This window comes from Pelophylax lessonae (genome assembly GCF_965119305.1).
Source record: "Pelophylax lessonae genome assembly, chromosome: 2".
Taxonomy (NCBI): Eukaryota; Metazoa; Chordata; class Amphibia; order Anura; family Ranidae; genus Pelophylax; species Pelophylax lessonae.
The window spans coordinates 127,939,705-127,956,442 of NC_138769.1; the positions used below are offsets into that span (position 1 = coordinate 127,939,705).

The 16,738-nt window shown below is 45.1% G+C and overlaps 1 protein-coding gene across 3 annotated transcripts in view; it reads left to right on the forward strand.

Annotated features, from left to right (window-relative positions):
* Positions 1 to 16,738, forward strand: part of FAM222B (family with sequence similarity 222 member B) — a 259,477-nt gene that overhangs the window by 217,316 nt on the left and 25,423 nt on the right. Inside the window, exons 1-2 of one of the 3 annotated variants that reach the window (XM_082244833.1) lie at positions 11,993 to 12,095; positions 12,226 to 12,341. In XM_082244833.1, coding sequence (XP_082100959.1) covers positions 12,320 to 12,341 — 22 coding nt within the window. In that variant the 5' untranslated portion in view covers positions 11,993 to 12,095; positions 12,226 to 12,319. Of the gene's footprint in view, positions 1 to 11,992; positions 12,096 to 12,225; positions 12,346 to 16,738 lie in introns of those variants that run through there. The other 2 variants (XM_082244835.1, XM_082244834.1) reach the window with 2 other exon arrangements.

Below are 16,738 nucleotides of genomic sequence, written 5' to 3' on the forward strand. Positions count from 1 at the left end.
CAGTCAGAGAATGCCCTGCATTCTTTGAGAAAATTCAAAGGGTTCTGTTAACGGCCAAAATGAGCAAGTGCCCCCCCCCCCCCCTGTGGTTAGTATGCTGAAGGGCAGCCATCTGACACAGGGGCCCTGAAAACAGCGACAATCGCAGGAGTCTCAGCAACTACTACAGTGATTCTCTGTTTCTGCAGCAGTCCCACAGATATGGCAAGCTGGACCAATGTAACTATGCAAAAAAGCCATACCTGAAAATTCAGTGTTAATCATCTATTTTATATATATATATATATATATATATATATATATATATATATATATATATATATATATATATATATATATATATATATATATAAAAACAGGATATAGGGATAAGAGAGACCTCAAACTCCCCAGTTAGAGAGGTACTCAATGGGAGAAGGGAAAGGGAAGGTGGGAGAAATTCTGGATTTTGGGCTACCAATATCTGATGGTTATAAAATCAGAATATCATTTGTTAAAAAGACATATCTTTATTTAATATAAAAGACAAAGCAAACAAATATGCATAATAACAAAATTGGCAATAATTACATACAATCAGAAGTGAAAAAGTGGAAAGGAGAAGATCAAGGGAAGAAGGTAAGAAGGGGAGGATTATAGGGGTAAAAAAGAAAGAAAAGGAGGGAAAGACAGGGTGTGTAGATATACATTGGCAATTGATATTAGGATATAATGATCACCTTTTAATGGATATAACGATGCTTAAACCATGCAGAGAGGGCGCAAGGACATCACAAAGGTTGTATGTTGACAGAGGCCGTTTTTGGAAGGTATAGTCTAGCATATAATATAACCTGAAGGCTCGGGTGAGGCTGGATAGATCCAGCAAGAATCTCACCATTGGGTGGTTTTCCTGGTTGCTTAGGTTATATACATATAAATGTGAGTCGAGCCGCCCCATCCAGCCGGAGGGTGGTTGGTTTCATCTCAGAATAACCCTAATAAGTCAGGGGGGAATGGTCCTGCAGAGACATAAGCCATACACAGGCAGGGGATTGGGTTAAAATAAGAATATCTCAAAGCAGATAGGTGAATGACAGTATATCCTATAACAGTCCAAGCTCTTGTATTTACCTCATGGATCGCCTCGCCGTTGTCCTCTCTGCATGGAGCACAAGAAGCCAACGCCGCCATGATGGCAGCGCCGGCTTCTTATGTGTCTCCAGGCGCATCTGACGTCACGGCGCCGCAATAGCGGCGTCCGACGTCAGGCGCCCAGTCCCTCCGAAGTGTGCATGCGTATCAACAGCACCGTCGCACTCCACTGGAAATCCGGCGGTACCAGCGGATATCCGCTGGTTGGGGGGACAAATACCCGCCGGGAAGACCAGACCCCGTTTAGTGTCTCCCTAACACTGTGCCCAGGTGTCGACAGGGGAAATAAAATCATTAGTAGTGGCATTAAGCATATATATTGAAGCCCACAATACAGTAACATATCACGTGTAAAGCAATAGATACATATAAAATGCAACAAACATCACATTAGATGTGCCTATATATCGGAATACCGATATAGACATTTTTCAATGTACATAGTTATCTCGGGGTAATCAAAGACCCAAAAGGAGGGATACATCAAACTATGTATATTGACATCCATTGGGGGTTGAAGGGTGGGGAAAGAGATGGGAAAGGGGGAAGGGAAAGGAAGAAAACACAGAAAAGGAGGGAAATAGAGGAATAAGGGAATCTTAAATGTTGATAGTGAAAATATTGATCCACTGTATGTTCTAAGTGGACCAAAAAGAGAGGTGACGTATAAAAGAAAGAAGAGACAAGGGGTACCATAGGTAACCCATTTGAATATTATAAAAAAGGCTTGTATGAAACCACTTAGTTCAAGCCCGGTGGAATAGTGGCATTAAGTCTCTCGATCCACTGAGTCTCACATTGAAGCAATTTTTTGTCCCAGTTGCCACCACGGGGATCCTCCAGTATGGCATCAAGGACAATAAATTTAACCACTTCTGGGTGGTATCTATGATGGATACCAATATGGCATCCTACTGCTGTAAGTTTTCCACCTGAGGAGTAGTACAAATGATCTCCTATTCTTTGGCGCAGCTCTCATCTTGTCTTACCAACATAAAAAGAGTTGCACTGACAAATCATCAGGTAAATGACACCTCTTGTCCCACATTCACTGTGGGAATGGGGTGACCACAGTTCCCCATTGGGGAGTCGGTACGATGAACCCTCTAATATCCAAGGGCAGCGGGGGCAGTCGGCACAAGGGAAAGTGCCCCTGGTGCCCGTGGAACGGGGTCTGTCTGTAGTGTAGTGGCTATGAACCAGATGGTCACGAAGTGATGTAGCCCTCCGAAAGACCAATTCTGGGGTTTCCCTAACGTAATTCTTCATAACATGATGGTCAGTAAGTAAATGCCAGTGACGGGTAATCACTGAACGTAATTGTTGATGATGTGCTGAATATTTGGTAATCAGCTTTACTGTTTGTGGCGCAGTTGATTTTCTAGAAGGATACAATAAAGACGATCTGCTCCTGGCGTGGGCCTTGTTGAAGGCCTTTCTTAGGATCGTACGGGAATAGCCCCTTTGAAGGAGGCGGTCCCGAAGGGTATTAGCTTGTATGTGGAAATCATCATCTCTGGAACAGTTACGCCTTAGGCGTAGATATTGGGCAAAAGGAATACTTTGAATCAATGGTTGGGGGTGCGCACTAGACGCATGTAAAAGAGTGTTTCCCGCTGATGGTTTGCGGTAGAGATCTGTGAAGATGGTTCCATCAGCTGATTTTGAGATCGTAAGATCCAAAAAAGTAATTTGAGATATATGATATTCATATGTAAATCGTAAGTTCCAATCATTTGTATTCAACTTGTCCAAGAATGAGTGTAGCATGTCCATGGGGCCTGTCCAGGCCAGGAGCAGATCGTCTATGTATCTGTACCAAAATGGCACAAAAGATAGATATTGTGTTAGAGTTTTGTCTGCAAACACAAACCTCTCCCAGCCCCCCAGGTAGAGATTCGCATAGGATGGTGCGCAGGTGGTCCCCATGGCCACGCCCTGCCTCTGTAGATAAATATCCTCCATAAATGTAAAATAGTTACGAGTAAGAATGAATCGTAACAGGGTAAGGATGAAGGTGTTTAGCCTCCAAGTTGATCTGTCCTGTTCCATCAAAAAATTACTAACTTTTTTTTTTTTTCTCCCCCCCCCCCCCCCTGTTCTCCTGTGCTCCTCTTTTCTTTCCCCACATATACATTGACAGAATCTATGGATATACCAATTCCTTAATGCCTTTATCTTTTTATACTAATACTAAGGTCTCCCATACCCACCGGTGAGACACTATTGATGATCCTGCTTTCTCCATTAAACACACTTTGCTCTATGGTGACTTCAGGTAATATGGATATTCCTCCCCATACATTTGGCTTAATGTCTTTAAGATTGCGCAAATGTTTATAAACTATGTCTTTGGCTCACCCAACTTCTGCTTTACTTTATAGAATCGTGTTTTTTAAAAAATTATTGTTTCTCCTGAAGAATCGGCTCAGTCCGCGAAACATGTAGAGAAAAATTTGTGGAGATATCCCGACTACTCTCCACAGTTCTGTGTATTTTCAAACCAGTATCAGTCACTTCTGATTGTATGTAATTATTGCCAATTTTGTTATTATGCATATTTGTTTGCTTTGTCTTTTATATTAAATAAAGATATGTCTTTTTAACAAATGATATTCTGATTTTATAACCATCAGATATTGGTACCCCAAAATCCAGAATTTTTCCCACTTTCCCTTTCCCTTCTCCCATTGAGTACCTCTCTAACTGGGGAGTTTGAGGTCTCTCTTATCCCTATATCCCGTTTTTAGATATTGTCTACCATCAGGAAGTTGGTACCATTCATAAGTTAATTACCCTAGGCATCTAATACTATATATATATATATATATATATATATATATATATATATATATATATATATATATATATACAGTGCCTTGCAAAAGTATTCAGCTCCCTTGAACTTTTCGACCTTTTGCCACATTTCAGGCTTCAAACATAAAGATATAAAACTGTAATTTTTTGTGAAGAATCAAGAACAAGTGGGACACAATCATGAAGTGGAACGAAATTTATTGGATATTTCAAACTTTTTTAACAAATAAAAAACTGAAAAATTGGGCGTGCAAAATGATTCAGCCCCCTTAAGTTAATACTTTGTAGCGCCACCTTTTGCTGCGATTACAGCTGTAAGTCGCTTGGGGTATGTCTCTATCAGTTTTGCACATCGAGAGACTGAAATTTTTGCCCATTCCTCCTTGCAAAACAGCTCGAGCTCAGTGAGGTTGGATGGAGAGGGTTTGTGAACAGCAGTTTTCAGTTCTTTCCACAGATTCTCGATTGGATTCAGGTCTGGACTTTGACTTGGCCATTCTAACACCTGGATATGTTTATTTGTGAACCATTCCATTGTAGATTTTGCTTTATGTTTTGGATCATTGTCTTGTTGGAAGACAAATCTCCGTCCCAGTCTCAGGTCTTTTGCAGACTCCATCAGGTTTTCTTCCAGAATGGTCCTGTATTTTGCTCCATCCATCTTCCCATCAATTTTAACGATCTCCCCTGTCCCTGCTGATGAAAAGCAGGCCCAAACCATGATGCTGCCACCACCATGTTTGACAGTGGGGATGGTGTGTTCAGGGTGATGAGCTGTGTTGCTTTTACGCCAAACATAAGGTTTTGCATTGTTGCCAAAAAGTTTGATTTTGGTTTCATCTGACCAGAGCACCTTCTTCCACATGTTTGGTGTGTCTCCCAGGTGGCTTGTGGCAAACTTTAAACGACACTTTTTATGGATATCTTTTAGAAATGGCTTTCTTCTTGCCACTCTTCCATAAAGGCCAGATTTGTGCAGTATATGACTGATTGTTGTCCTATGGACAGAGTCTCCCACCTCAGCTGTAGATCTCTGCAGTTCATCCAGAGTGATCATGGGCCTCTTGGCTGCATCTCTGATCAGTCTTCTCCTTGTATGAGCTGAAAGTTTAGAGGGACGGCCAGGTCTTCGTAGATTTGCAGTGGTCTGATACTCCTTCCATTTCAATATTATCGCTTGCACAGTGCTCCTTGGGATGTTTAAAGCTTGGGAAATCTTTTTGTATCCAAATCCGGCTTTAAACTTCACAACAGTATCTCGGACCTGCCTGGTGTTTTCCTTGTTCTTCATGATGCTCTCTGCGCTTTAAACGGACCTCTGAGACTATCACAGTGCAGGTGCATTTATACGGAGACTTGATTACACACAGGTGGATTCTATTTATCATCATTAGTCATTTAGATCAACATTGGATCATTCAGAGATCATCACTGAACTTCTGGAGAGAGTTTGCTGCACTGAAAGTAAAGGGGCTGAATAATTTTGCACGCCCAATTTTTCAGTTTTTTATTTGTTAACAAAGTTTGAAATATCCAATAAATTTTGTTCCACTTCATGATTGTGTCCCACTTGTTGTTGATTCTTCACAAAAAATAACAGTTTTATGTCTTTATGTTTGAAGCCTGAAATGTGGCAAAAGGTCGCAAAGTTCAAGGGGGCCGAATACTTTCGCAAGGCACTGTATATATTTGGTATACAGTATAAACACCTGCTTTTTACTTTATATTCTCTTCCTAACATCTTCTGTGTACAGCGACACTTGGACTGTAGGAGGAAGGATTCTGAGCCAATCAGGGTGGTTCTGCTGTACACAGTGCTGTCAGTCTTACACTGTGAACATGTTTACAGGATGTGAGAGAAAAGAGAGATTACTTTATTAAATTCCAACTTCCCTCAACACATTAGTTTATTTTTAGATAGTTTGGTTTAATTGATTGTAAATGTATAATTTTTGTTTTAAAATAATAAACATGTAATACTTACCTTCGCAACACAATGTTGCCCCAAATCTTTTTTGGGATCCCCTGCTGGCACTCTCCACTCCTTCTCTTCTCTAAGTGCCCCCATAGCAAGCTGGTTGCAATGGAGGCACTGATGTGGGCGTGCTCCTGAGCGGGCTGTGTGTGTCAACCGATGAACAGAGCGCGGCTCGGCACCCGCTCCCTCCTCACAAGATCTGATTGACAGCAGCGAGAGCTGTGATTTTTTTATTTTTTTTTTTTTTTTATACACAGGAGCCTGCAAGTAGATAGGTGCTGCAGCATGTTACATCCTAGAAACAGGTATAGTGTGTAACATGTGCCACAGGTGAACCTATTTTTTAAAGTGATCGTAAATCCATATTTTTAGCTTAAATAACAAACTTTTCATACTTACCTTCCCTGTGCAATGGTTTTACATTTAGTAGCACAAATTTTCCTCTTCCCGAGTCCCCCACTGGCGCTCCTGGCTACTCCCTCCTGTTGACTGCTCACCATAGTAAGTTGCTTGCTAGGGGTGCACTCATGCAGGCTGAATCCAGAGCCAAACTGCAGTTCCCCCCACTTCCTCCACACTGGCTGTGATTGACAGTAGGAGAAATTAATGGCTCCCACTGCTGTCTTTGGGCCTGTAAGGAGGGAGAGAGTGGCAGCTCTCTTGCACAATGCTGAACCGAGATTGGGCTCGGGTAAGTATTTAGGGGAGCTGTACTCAGAAGGCGTTTTACCTAACGCAGAGAATGTATTAAGGTAAACAATCTTCAGCCTTTAGAACAACTTTAGGTACTTGTGTACTCTGGATTTTGTGTTTGGGCTGCTTTTTGCCCTTGATTTAGAACACTGTAAATACAAGAGGAACTCCAAGCTATTCAGAATCAAGTAAGTGTATGTAGCTAGGGTTGCCACCTGTCCGGGTTTTGAATCATGTGTCCGGGTTCACATAGTTGGCTACTGTCCAAAATTTGTCCCAATCAGCTACACAGTCCCTAGTTCTATGTAATTTCACAGCCACTAAGTAAATACACCACCGCTCAGTAAACAAACTGCCGGCCCGTATTTTACCCCCTCCATCTGCCCCCAGCTTTCTTGATCAGTGTGCAGCAGCGGATTACAGGGGTGGAAGCGGAGCATCTCTACCACCGGCTGGCGTTGACATTCCACACTCCTCTGCTGAACATACTACCCACCATTCCGCACTCCTCTCCTGAACATACTGCCCACCATCATACATTCCGCACTTCTCTGCTGAACATATTACCCACCATTATACACTCCACACTCGTCTGCTGAACATACTACCCACCATCATACACTCAGCGCTCCTCTGCTGAACATATTACCCACCGTCATACACTCCGCACTCCTCTGCGGAACATACTACCCCTAATCATACATTAAGCACTCCTCTGCTGAACATACTATCCACCATCATACACTTAGCACTCCTGTGCTGAACATACTGCCCACCATCATACATTACGTACTCCTCTGCGGAACATACTACCCCTAATCATACATTAAGCACTCCTCTGCTGAACATATTACCCACTGTCATACACTCCTCACTTCCCTGCTGAATATACTAACCACCATCAAACATTCTGCACTCTGCTGCTGAACATACTAACCACTATCATACACATTGCACTCTTCTGCTGAACATAGTAACTACCATCATACATTCCACACTCCGCTGAACATACTACCCACCATCATACACCCAGCACTCCTCTGCTGAATATATTACCCACCATCATACACTCAGCACTCCTCTGCTGAACATAATATCCACCATCATACACTTAGCACTCCTCTGCTGAACATACTACCCACCATCATACATTTTGCACTCCTCCCCTGAACATATTGCCCACCATCATACATTTTGCACTCCTCCCCTGAACATACTGCCCACCATAATATATTATGTACTCCTCTGCTGAACATATTACCCACCATCATACACTCCCCTGCTGAACATATGACCCACCATCATACACTCAGCACTCCTCTGCTGAACATATTACCCACTGTCATATACTCCTCACTCCTCTGCTGAACATACAACCCATCGTCATACACTCCACACTCCTCTGTGGAACATACGACCCACCGTCATACACTCGGCTCTCCTCTGCTGAACATACTACCCACCATCATACACTCCACACTTTTCTGCTGAACATAGTAACCACCATCATACATTCCGCACTCCTCTACTGAACATACTACCCACCATCATACACTCAGCATTCCTCTGCTGAACATACTACCCACCATCATACATTGCGCACTGCTCTTCTGAACATACTACCCACCATTCCGCACTCCTCACCTGAACATACAGCCCACCATCATACATTACGTACTCCTCTGCTGAGCATACGACCCACCATCATACACTCAGCACATCTTTGCTAAACATACTACCCACCATCATACATAACATACTCCACTGCTGAACATATTACCTGCTGTCATACACTCAGCATTCCTCTGCTGAACATACAACCCATCGTCATACACTACCCACTGTCATACACTCCGCACTCCTATGCGGAACATACTACCCACCGTCATACACTCAGCTCTCCTCTACTGAACATACTACCCACCATCATACATTAGGCACTCCTCTGTTGAACATATTACTAACGGTCATACACTTGTTACTCCTCTGCTGAAAATAATACTAACCACCATTGTACACTCCACACTCCTCTGCTGAACATACTACCCACCATCATACACTCAGCACTCCTCTGCTGAACATACTACCCACCATCATACACTCAGCACTCCTCTGCTGAACATACTACCCACCATCATACACTCAGCACTCCTCTGCTGAACATACTACCCACTGGCATACATTAGGCACTCCTCCTCTGCTGAACAAATTACCAACTGTCATACACTCCTCTCTCCTCTGCCGAATATACTAACCGCCATCAAACATTCCACACTCCTCTGTTGAATATACTAACCACCATTGTACACTCTGCACTCCACTGCTGAACATATTACCCACCATCATACACTCAGCACTCCTCTGCTGAACAAAATACTCATAGAGTTGCCACCTGTCTGGGACTCACCCAGACAGTGCACTTTTGAATTGTGTCTGGGTTTCAGTCCACCTGAAACCCACATTATTGAACCTGGACCATGGGCGTAGCCTTAGGGGTTGCAGGGGTCACAATGGTGACCCCGCCCATGCTCCAGGGAGCCCGTGCAGTCTTCCTGTCAAACCTGGACAGGAGGGGTAGCATTTACTAGAACCATTCACCTGTATTTTCCTTCTGCAGTAGATGAATGTCTGTTCTCCTCTCCCTCCTGCCAGCATTCAGCTGCTGCAGGTGTAAAATACAGGGGATTGGGTCTAGGAAATGCCTCTTCTTCCTTCTGATACCCCTGTGTGCTCCCCTGGTACCCATCACTCCCTGTGTTCATTCATAATTGAAGCATGATAAACTGTGTTTACTATGTTTCAGTCTGCGAATAAACAGGAAGTTACTCAGCACAGAGCACCTTCCATTCATTCACTGTCCAGTGCCGCTAAGGCTGCAGAGAAAGTAACTGAGGAATTTCTGTCCTAAATTCTCTTGGTCTCAAAAGTAAGACATCAGGGTTTTTTAAGACCCCTGATATTTCACTGAAGCCCCCAAACAGGGCTGTTAAAGAAATCCCTCATCAGTTCAGCCATCAGTTACAAAACTTTGCCCCTCACATGTGAACAAACCCTTGGTGGCATTCATTTCCATGGGCTACCCTACCTGCAGGGAAAAGTCTGGACCCTTTTCTTAAAAAAAGAAAAAAAAAGTGTGCTGTTCTAAAAACACCCCACGTTTGCCACTAAGAAATAACGGCACCCCTAAAGAGCAAGGCATTTGTCTAGGTCAGTGTTTCTCAACGGTCCTCAGGGCACACTAACAGGCCAGATTTTAAGTATTACCTTGGGAAGATGCAGACTAGAATACTGCAATCACTGAGCAGCAAATGAGATCACCTGTGATGTATTTTAGTTTTCTTGCAAACCTGGCCTGTTAGTGTGCCCTGAGGACCGGAGTTGAGAAACACTGGTCTAGGTGTAAGGAATGAGCGTGATTTTGCGTGTGTTCCACGACACCCAGTAATGTGAACCAAGCTTTTCGACTGGGGTGCCTCAAGACTGGAACACTTTTTAAGGGCCTCCCGACTGGTAAAAGGTTTAAAAACACTAGTGTATACTATAAAAATAAAAAACAATTAGGTGTGTGCCTCTAAAATGTTCGGCTTGAAGAAAATGTAGCTTGCTTCTGATGCACCTGTCCCTGACTCCTAATGATGTGTGTATATGGGGGACAGATTGAGAAACAAACCAAATATATCATCACAATGAAAGTGTATGAGGTGATTAGAGACCTCCTTTATGGCAGTGTTGTGCTGTGCCTGGGCTTGGTGAGTGGTCAGAGACCTCCTTTATGGCTGTGTCGTGCCTGGGCTTGGTGAGTGGTCAGAGACCTCCTTTATGGCTGTGTCGTGCTGTGCCTGGGCTTGGTGAGTGGTCAGAGACTTCCTTTATGGCAGTGTCATGCTGTGAGTGGTCAGAGACCTCCTTTATGGCAGTGTTGTGCTGTGACTGGGCTTGGTGAGTGGTCAGGGACCTCCTTTATGGCAGTGTTGTGCTGTGAGTGGTCAGAGACCTCCTTTATGGCTGTGTCGTGCTGTGACTGGGCTTGGTGAGTGGTCAGGGACCTCCTTTATGGCTGTGTTGTGCTGTGAGTGGTCAGAGACCTCCTTTATGGCTGTGTCATGCTGTGAGTGGTCAGGGACCTCCTTTATGGCAGTGTTGTGCTGTGAGTGGTCAGAGACCTCCTTTATGGCTGTGTCGTGCTGTGAGTGGACTCGGTGAGTGGTCAGAGACTTCCTTTATGGCTGTGTCTGGGCTTGGTGAGTGGTCAGAGACTTCCTTTATGGCAGTGTCATGCTGTGAGTGGGCTTGTGAGTGGTCATGAACTTCCTTTATGGCTATGTTGTGCTGTGACTGTGTTTGGCGAGTGGTCGGAGACCTAATTTATGGCTGTGTTGTGCTGTGACTGGTCAGGAACCTCCTTTATGGCAGTGTTGTGCTGTGACTGGGCTTGGTGAGTGGTGAGGGACCACCTTTATGGTAGCGTCATGCTGTGACTGGGCCTGTTGACTGGTCAGAGACCTCCTTTATGGCAGTGTTGTGCTGTGCCTGGGCTCGGTGAGTGGTCAGGGCCCTCCTTTATGGCAGTGTCGTGCTGTGAGTGGTCAGAGACCTCCTTTATGGCTGTGTCATGCTGTGATTGGACTCGGTGAGTGGTCAGAGACTTCCTTTATGGCTGTGTCTGGGCTTGGTGAGTGGTCAGGGACCTCCTTTATGGCTGTTGTGCTGCGAGTAGTCAGAGACCTCCTTTATGGCAGTGTCGTGCTGTGACTGGGCTTGGTGAGTGGTCAGAGACTTCCTTTATGGCAGTGTCGTGCTGTGACTGGTTAGGGACCTCCTTTATGGCAGTATAGTGCTGGGAGTGGTCAGAGACCTCCTTTATGGCAGTGTCGTGCTGTGAGTGGGTCTGGTGAGTGCAGCACAATGCAGATATCACTGCAGCTAAGGCCTGGTGTAATACTGATTGTACCATGTGTTCCTGAGGCAGGCCTCACACATAAAATAAGAGGTCAGGGATGGCGGTCTCCATTGTTGTCTAATGACATTTAGTGATTCCTCGCACGCCCCCCGCACATTGTTCTTCTGCTGTATGGAGCTCAGCCTCAGAATGACTATATATCGGTGGTAATGTATTACGTTAGGGCCGTGTAACTGACGTACATGTTTTGTGGCCACGCCCCTACGGACGGTCTATGAACCCGCTGCAACTTACAGTGCCGCAAACAGCCCCGCCTTAACCACCCCTCCTCCCCCGGCCTGCTGTGACCGCGAGAGGGGCGGGGCATGTCTGGCTGGGGAGCAGCATGCGTGAAGCGTCTTGACGCAGCACGCCGCTTTGCGCGCTGACGTCACCGGCTGCGGGCGGACCGATCGGTAGAGCTCGGCCCCTCTCTCAGTGCCTGCTGATTCACCAAATAGTAATCGGCAAATCAGCAGGCACTAGGAGGACGGGGCAGAGCGCTGCCATTCATCTCCTTCCGATCCAGCCCAGGTGAGAGGCGCCGCTGCGGCCTCCTGAGTCCACAAGCCGGCTGCTGGCCGCACGCTGCTCCCGTCCCGGCTACGCCCCGCGGATATTGTGTCCGCTGCTGACCTGTGTTCTCTCTTCTCTGTCTGTACAGGGCGACCCCCATGTGGTGTTAGTGCGGCTCTGCCATGCTGGCCTGATCCCCAGGACCAGGTGACCTCGCCTTCCTGCTTCTCCCTCCCCCGCAGATGAACACTGGACTTCAGAAATGTAAGTGTGCTTTTGTCCGGGGCCTGCACACAGCTGCCGGGCTCCCCTCCCTGTCACCGGCTATACATCTATAGGCAAGAGAACCTGTCACCTTCTGGGGGGGAGGCTCACACATCTATCACTCTACATCCTTCCTATATCCAGGGAAAGCCTTTGGTGAGGGACGCGCCCATTGTAAATGAATTTATGTGCAGTGGTCAGCATGTTCCCAGCATAGGTCCTCCATGTTTAAAGGGCCGGTCCACCAGTTTAACCCTAACTAGTGTTAAGTTTCCCTCCCCCCTCTTCCTAACACCTAAGCTGTGTAAGAAAAGAAGTATGTACTTATCAGGCCGCTCTGGTCTTGTGATCCTTGTTCCCTGTGCCAGCTGCAGGGGAGAAGGGGCACTCGGCTACTAAAGCCTGGAGTGGTGACATCATGCATAGGCTCCTATGGCCTGTCTGTTAGCGCTCCCTCTTCTCCGCTGCAGCTGCCGCTAACTGGCACAGGATCATGTGACCGGGACAGGCTGACAATAAGTACATCTTCTATTACACAGGTTAGTCTGCATAGATGTTATGAGGGGGAGGGGACAGTTTTAGGACTAGTTGGGTTTAGCTGGAGTTGCATTATAAGAACGGCACTCTGTGCTAATGATTTTATAACCATGCCATTCCCGACTCCCCTAACACACCTGTGGGCCATATTCACCATAATCAAAGCCTGCCAGCACCTTTACACAGCTCCCCATGCTCTTCCTATAGCTGTAAGGACACATCACCCCCTGTGCTATAGGAAGCAGCACCATCCTTTTCCTGAGGGCCTCACATACGCAACGTGCTCCTCCGCAGCCGCTGTGCTTATCCGGGCTCCAAAGTATTAAGAGCACAGTCAGGGAGCTCGTCCTAACCTCCCTGGCGGTATGATTATGTACAGATTTCTGTGCTAAAAGTGGTACATTGTTTTGTACGGAAATCTGTTTTACATTTTAAAACTCACCTTCTCCTGCGATTCCCCCGCCGTCCTCCGATGCCGGCACCTGTCTTCCAGTTCACTTCCCTGCGGGCGTTGCAACGCATGGGGGTGGAACCGGCGGCAATTTTAAAAATGTAAATACGCTAAATGTCATGATACAAAGTTGTGATCCTAATGGATTACACTGCATCATGCCATTTCACCTGCTGACTTTTCCACTGCCCTGCCTGTGCTTTTCCAGTTCTTTGTGCCTGGAAAATTAAGAATGACCATGGCGTACAAAAAGCGCTCTTTTTGCGCAAAAACGCTTTTAGGCGAACTGGAAAACAGCGACAGCGAAACTGAGATACTTGAAGAACTGAGCGATAGCGATTCGTGGGAAAATTTCTCATCAGGTACGGAAAGTGAGGACAGCAACGATTCTGATGTCTCTTTCGGGCACATAGCTCTGATGGAAATTCTGAAGAATCCTTTGATATACTTCCCAAATTCCACAAGCTATGTGCCAGAAAGACATCAGAATCATCGCTGTCGTCACTTTCCGTACCTGATGACGAATTTTCCCACGAATCGCTATCGCTTAGTTCTTCAAGTAACTCAGTGTCGCTGTTTTCCAGTTCGTCTAAAAGTGCTTTTGCACAAACGCTTTTTGGACGCCATGGTCGTTAAAAATTTTCCAGGCACAAAGAACTGGAAAAGCACAGGCAGGGCACTGGAAAAGTAATCAGGTGCAATTCTGTGGTGAAATGGCATGATACAGTGTAATCCCTTAGGATCACAGCTTTGTATCATGACATTTAGTGTATTTATACTTTTGAGTTTGCAGCCGGTTCCATCCCCCTGCGTCGTAACGCTCGCAGGGAGGGAACCGGAAGGCAAGTGCCGGTAATCGGCCGTGCACAGAGCGGGGAGAGACAGTGAGGACGGCGGGGGAGCGCAGGGAAGGTGAGTAACATTCTGGGGTAATCCCGAGTGTGGCTCGAGGTTAACACTTTTGGTACTGAAAATTAACCCAGAGCCACACTCAGGAATACCGCCAGGGAGGTTAATGGCTGCTGCATCCTATTACTTGCACACCACCCCATTGTAAAAATACTGCAGTGGGATGGCTGCTCTGCGTCTGGTCATGTACGACCCAGCATCTCCTGGTAGGGGGCACATGACAGTCCCCCCATCTGTGCTGTGACTCTGTACAGCACAAGTTGGTCTTCAGGTCCCGACCAATCATTTATGGCCAGGATCTGCTGTTCAGGTTAGCGAATCAGAACCAAGCCACTAACAACACAAGGCTCTGTACACAGAGCAGCGATGTGGCTGTTTTTCTCTCTCCCTGCAAGTAGAAGTAGAAGCAGCACATGTTACACACTGGGGTTGATTTACTAAAACTGGAGAGTGCAAAATCTGGTGCAGCTCTGCATAGAGACCAATCGGCTTCCAGATTTTTAATTTTTTTTTGTCAAAGCTTAATTGAAGAAGATGAAATAATAAACTGGCTACTATGCACAACTGCACCAGATTTTTCACTCTCCAGTGTTGGTAAATAACCCAGATTTTATAAACACGGTTAACCCCTTTTCAGCCAGTCATTAGTACAGCGCCAGTATATATTGGCACTGTTCACTATATTAGGGTCACTGGTGATGTCAGTGTCAATCAGTTCCCACCCAGTGTCAGTGTCAAATTGCCGCCTGCACTATCACAGTCCCGCTATAAATCACTGATCATCGCCATTACTAGTATAAACAAAATTACAGTATATATACCATAGCTTTTAGACGCTATACCTTTCACACCAACCAATCAATATGTGCTTATTGGGATTTTTTTTTTTTTTTTTTTACCAAAGATGTAGCAGAATACATTTTGAGCTAAATTTTTAAACATTCGATAAAAAAAATTGTATGTTTTTATAGCAGAAGGTAAAAAAATATATATATTTTTGTTCACAATTGTCTTTTTTTTTTTTTTTTTAATTGAATAAAAAATAAACCCAAATACTACCAAAAGAAAGCTCTACTTGTGTGAAAAAACTGACCTACATTTCATTTTGGTACAGCGTTGCATGACCGCAAAATTACCAGTTAAAGTAGCACAGTGTTAAATGGCAAAAAATGTCTGTCATAAAGGGTGTAAAGCCTTTCTTTCTAACCACTTGTGCTCCAGACCACACAGAGCTGTGTTAAACAGGGGCTGGTTTTCTGACAGGCTTCTGTTATGAATATAGTCCACAGGTATGTTACCTTAGGAGAGGGTCAGTGTAAGATCTAATCAGCATATGAAATTTCTTAAGGATAGTGTGACTGCATAGTAAGCTTGTCCTTTTAAAGTGACTCTTAAGCCAGCCATGCATAGATTAAGATTCTGCCAGTTCAGCAGGGACCATCCAAATTTAGCTCCTTGAAATAGCAGGGAGGTTACCAATTGACTTCTGTACAACCGCCCTATCAGATGTTCCCTGCTGGATCAGCGCTGTGGGCTATAGCTTACAGTGCTGATCAGTGTATTCTGATGGCAGGGAAGTCTTCCAGCATTCCGAATGCAAAGGCTCAGTGGGGAGGGTTCCCCTATCCACCTTGGCGGAATCCAGCTCCATTTTTATTTTATTCAACCCATAGGTCAAAAGAAACTCATCTATGTGCTGCTTTAGGCCTCATTCACGTAGAGCTTACTACAGTTACTCCTGTTTGAGGGCTGCGTTTACCTGTACAGGGATGCACAGGTGTTTGTGCATTCTCCTGCAGGAAATCCAATTGATGTCAAGTGAGGTGCAGTGGCTATACAGACACAGCTGCTGCTCCCAGTTTTGAGTCTGTGCAGATGCACTGCCCCAAATGTATACTGTCAGCGTTCAGAGCTGTACGCTCCCTGGGTATTGGGCCTTATCACTGAACATACAGATCACACTCTAAATCCAAATGTAATGGGTTACATTAATATATATTATTCCCCACAAATGTTATCGCTTTGCATCTTGATTTACATAGGGCATGTTCATTTAAAGGTGATTTCTGAGTGAAGCACAGGGTCTGCCATTGCTGACCACCTTCTAAGGCCTCACTCACACTGGAACTCCTGCATTTATAAAAGCTATCTTGAAAGTATAAACAACTTGTATGCGTCTCGGATCGCTTTTTCCTGCGTTTAGATGATCCTTCTTCAAAGCAGATTTACATGTTTACGTCAGTATTGCCACATTTAGAGTTCAAATCCTGGACATACAATTTTTTTCCTTTTCTCAACACGAGTATACTGCATGGCCCTGAGTGCAGCTAAACGTCAAGTTGGAAAGGAGCCATTGAGAAATCACTGCATTTATATGCATTTAGAAGTGTTCTCTGCAGGTTTGAAACTGGAAGTGTGACTGAGGCCTAAGGTTACTAGTTGCTTGGCTGTCTCTGGCATACTTTTGAGTCACTAAACCAGAACATGCGTGCAGTTGAAT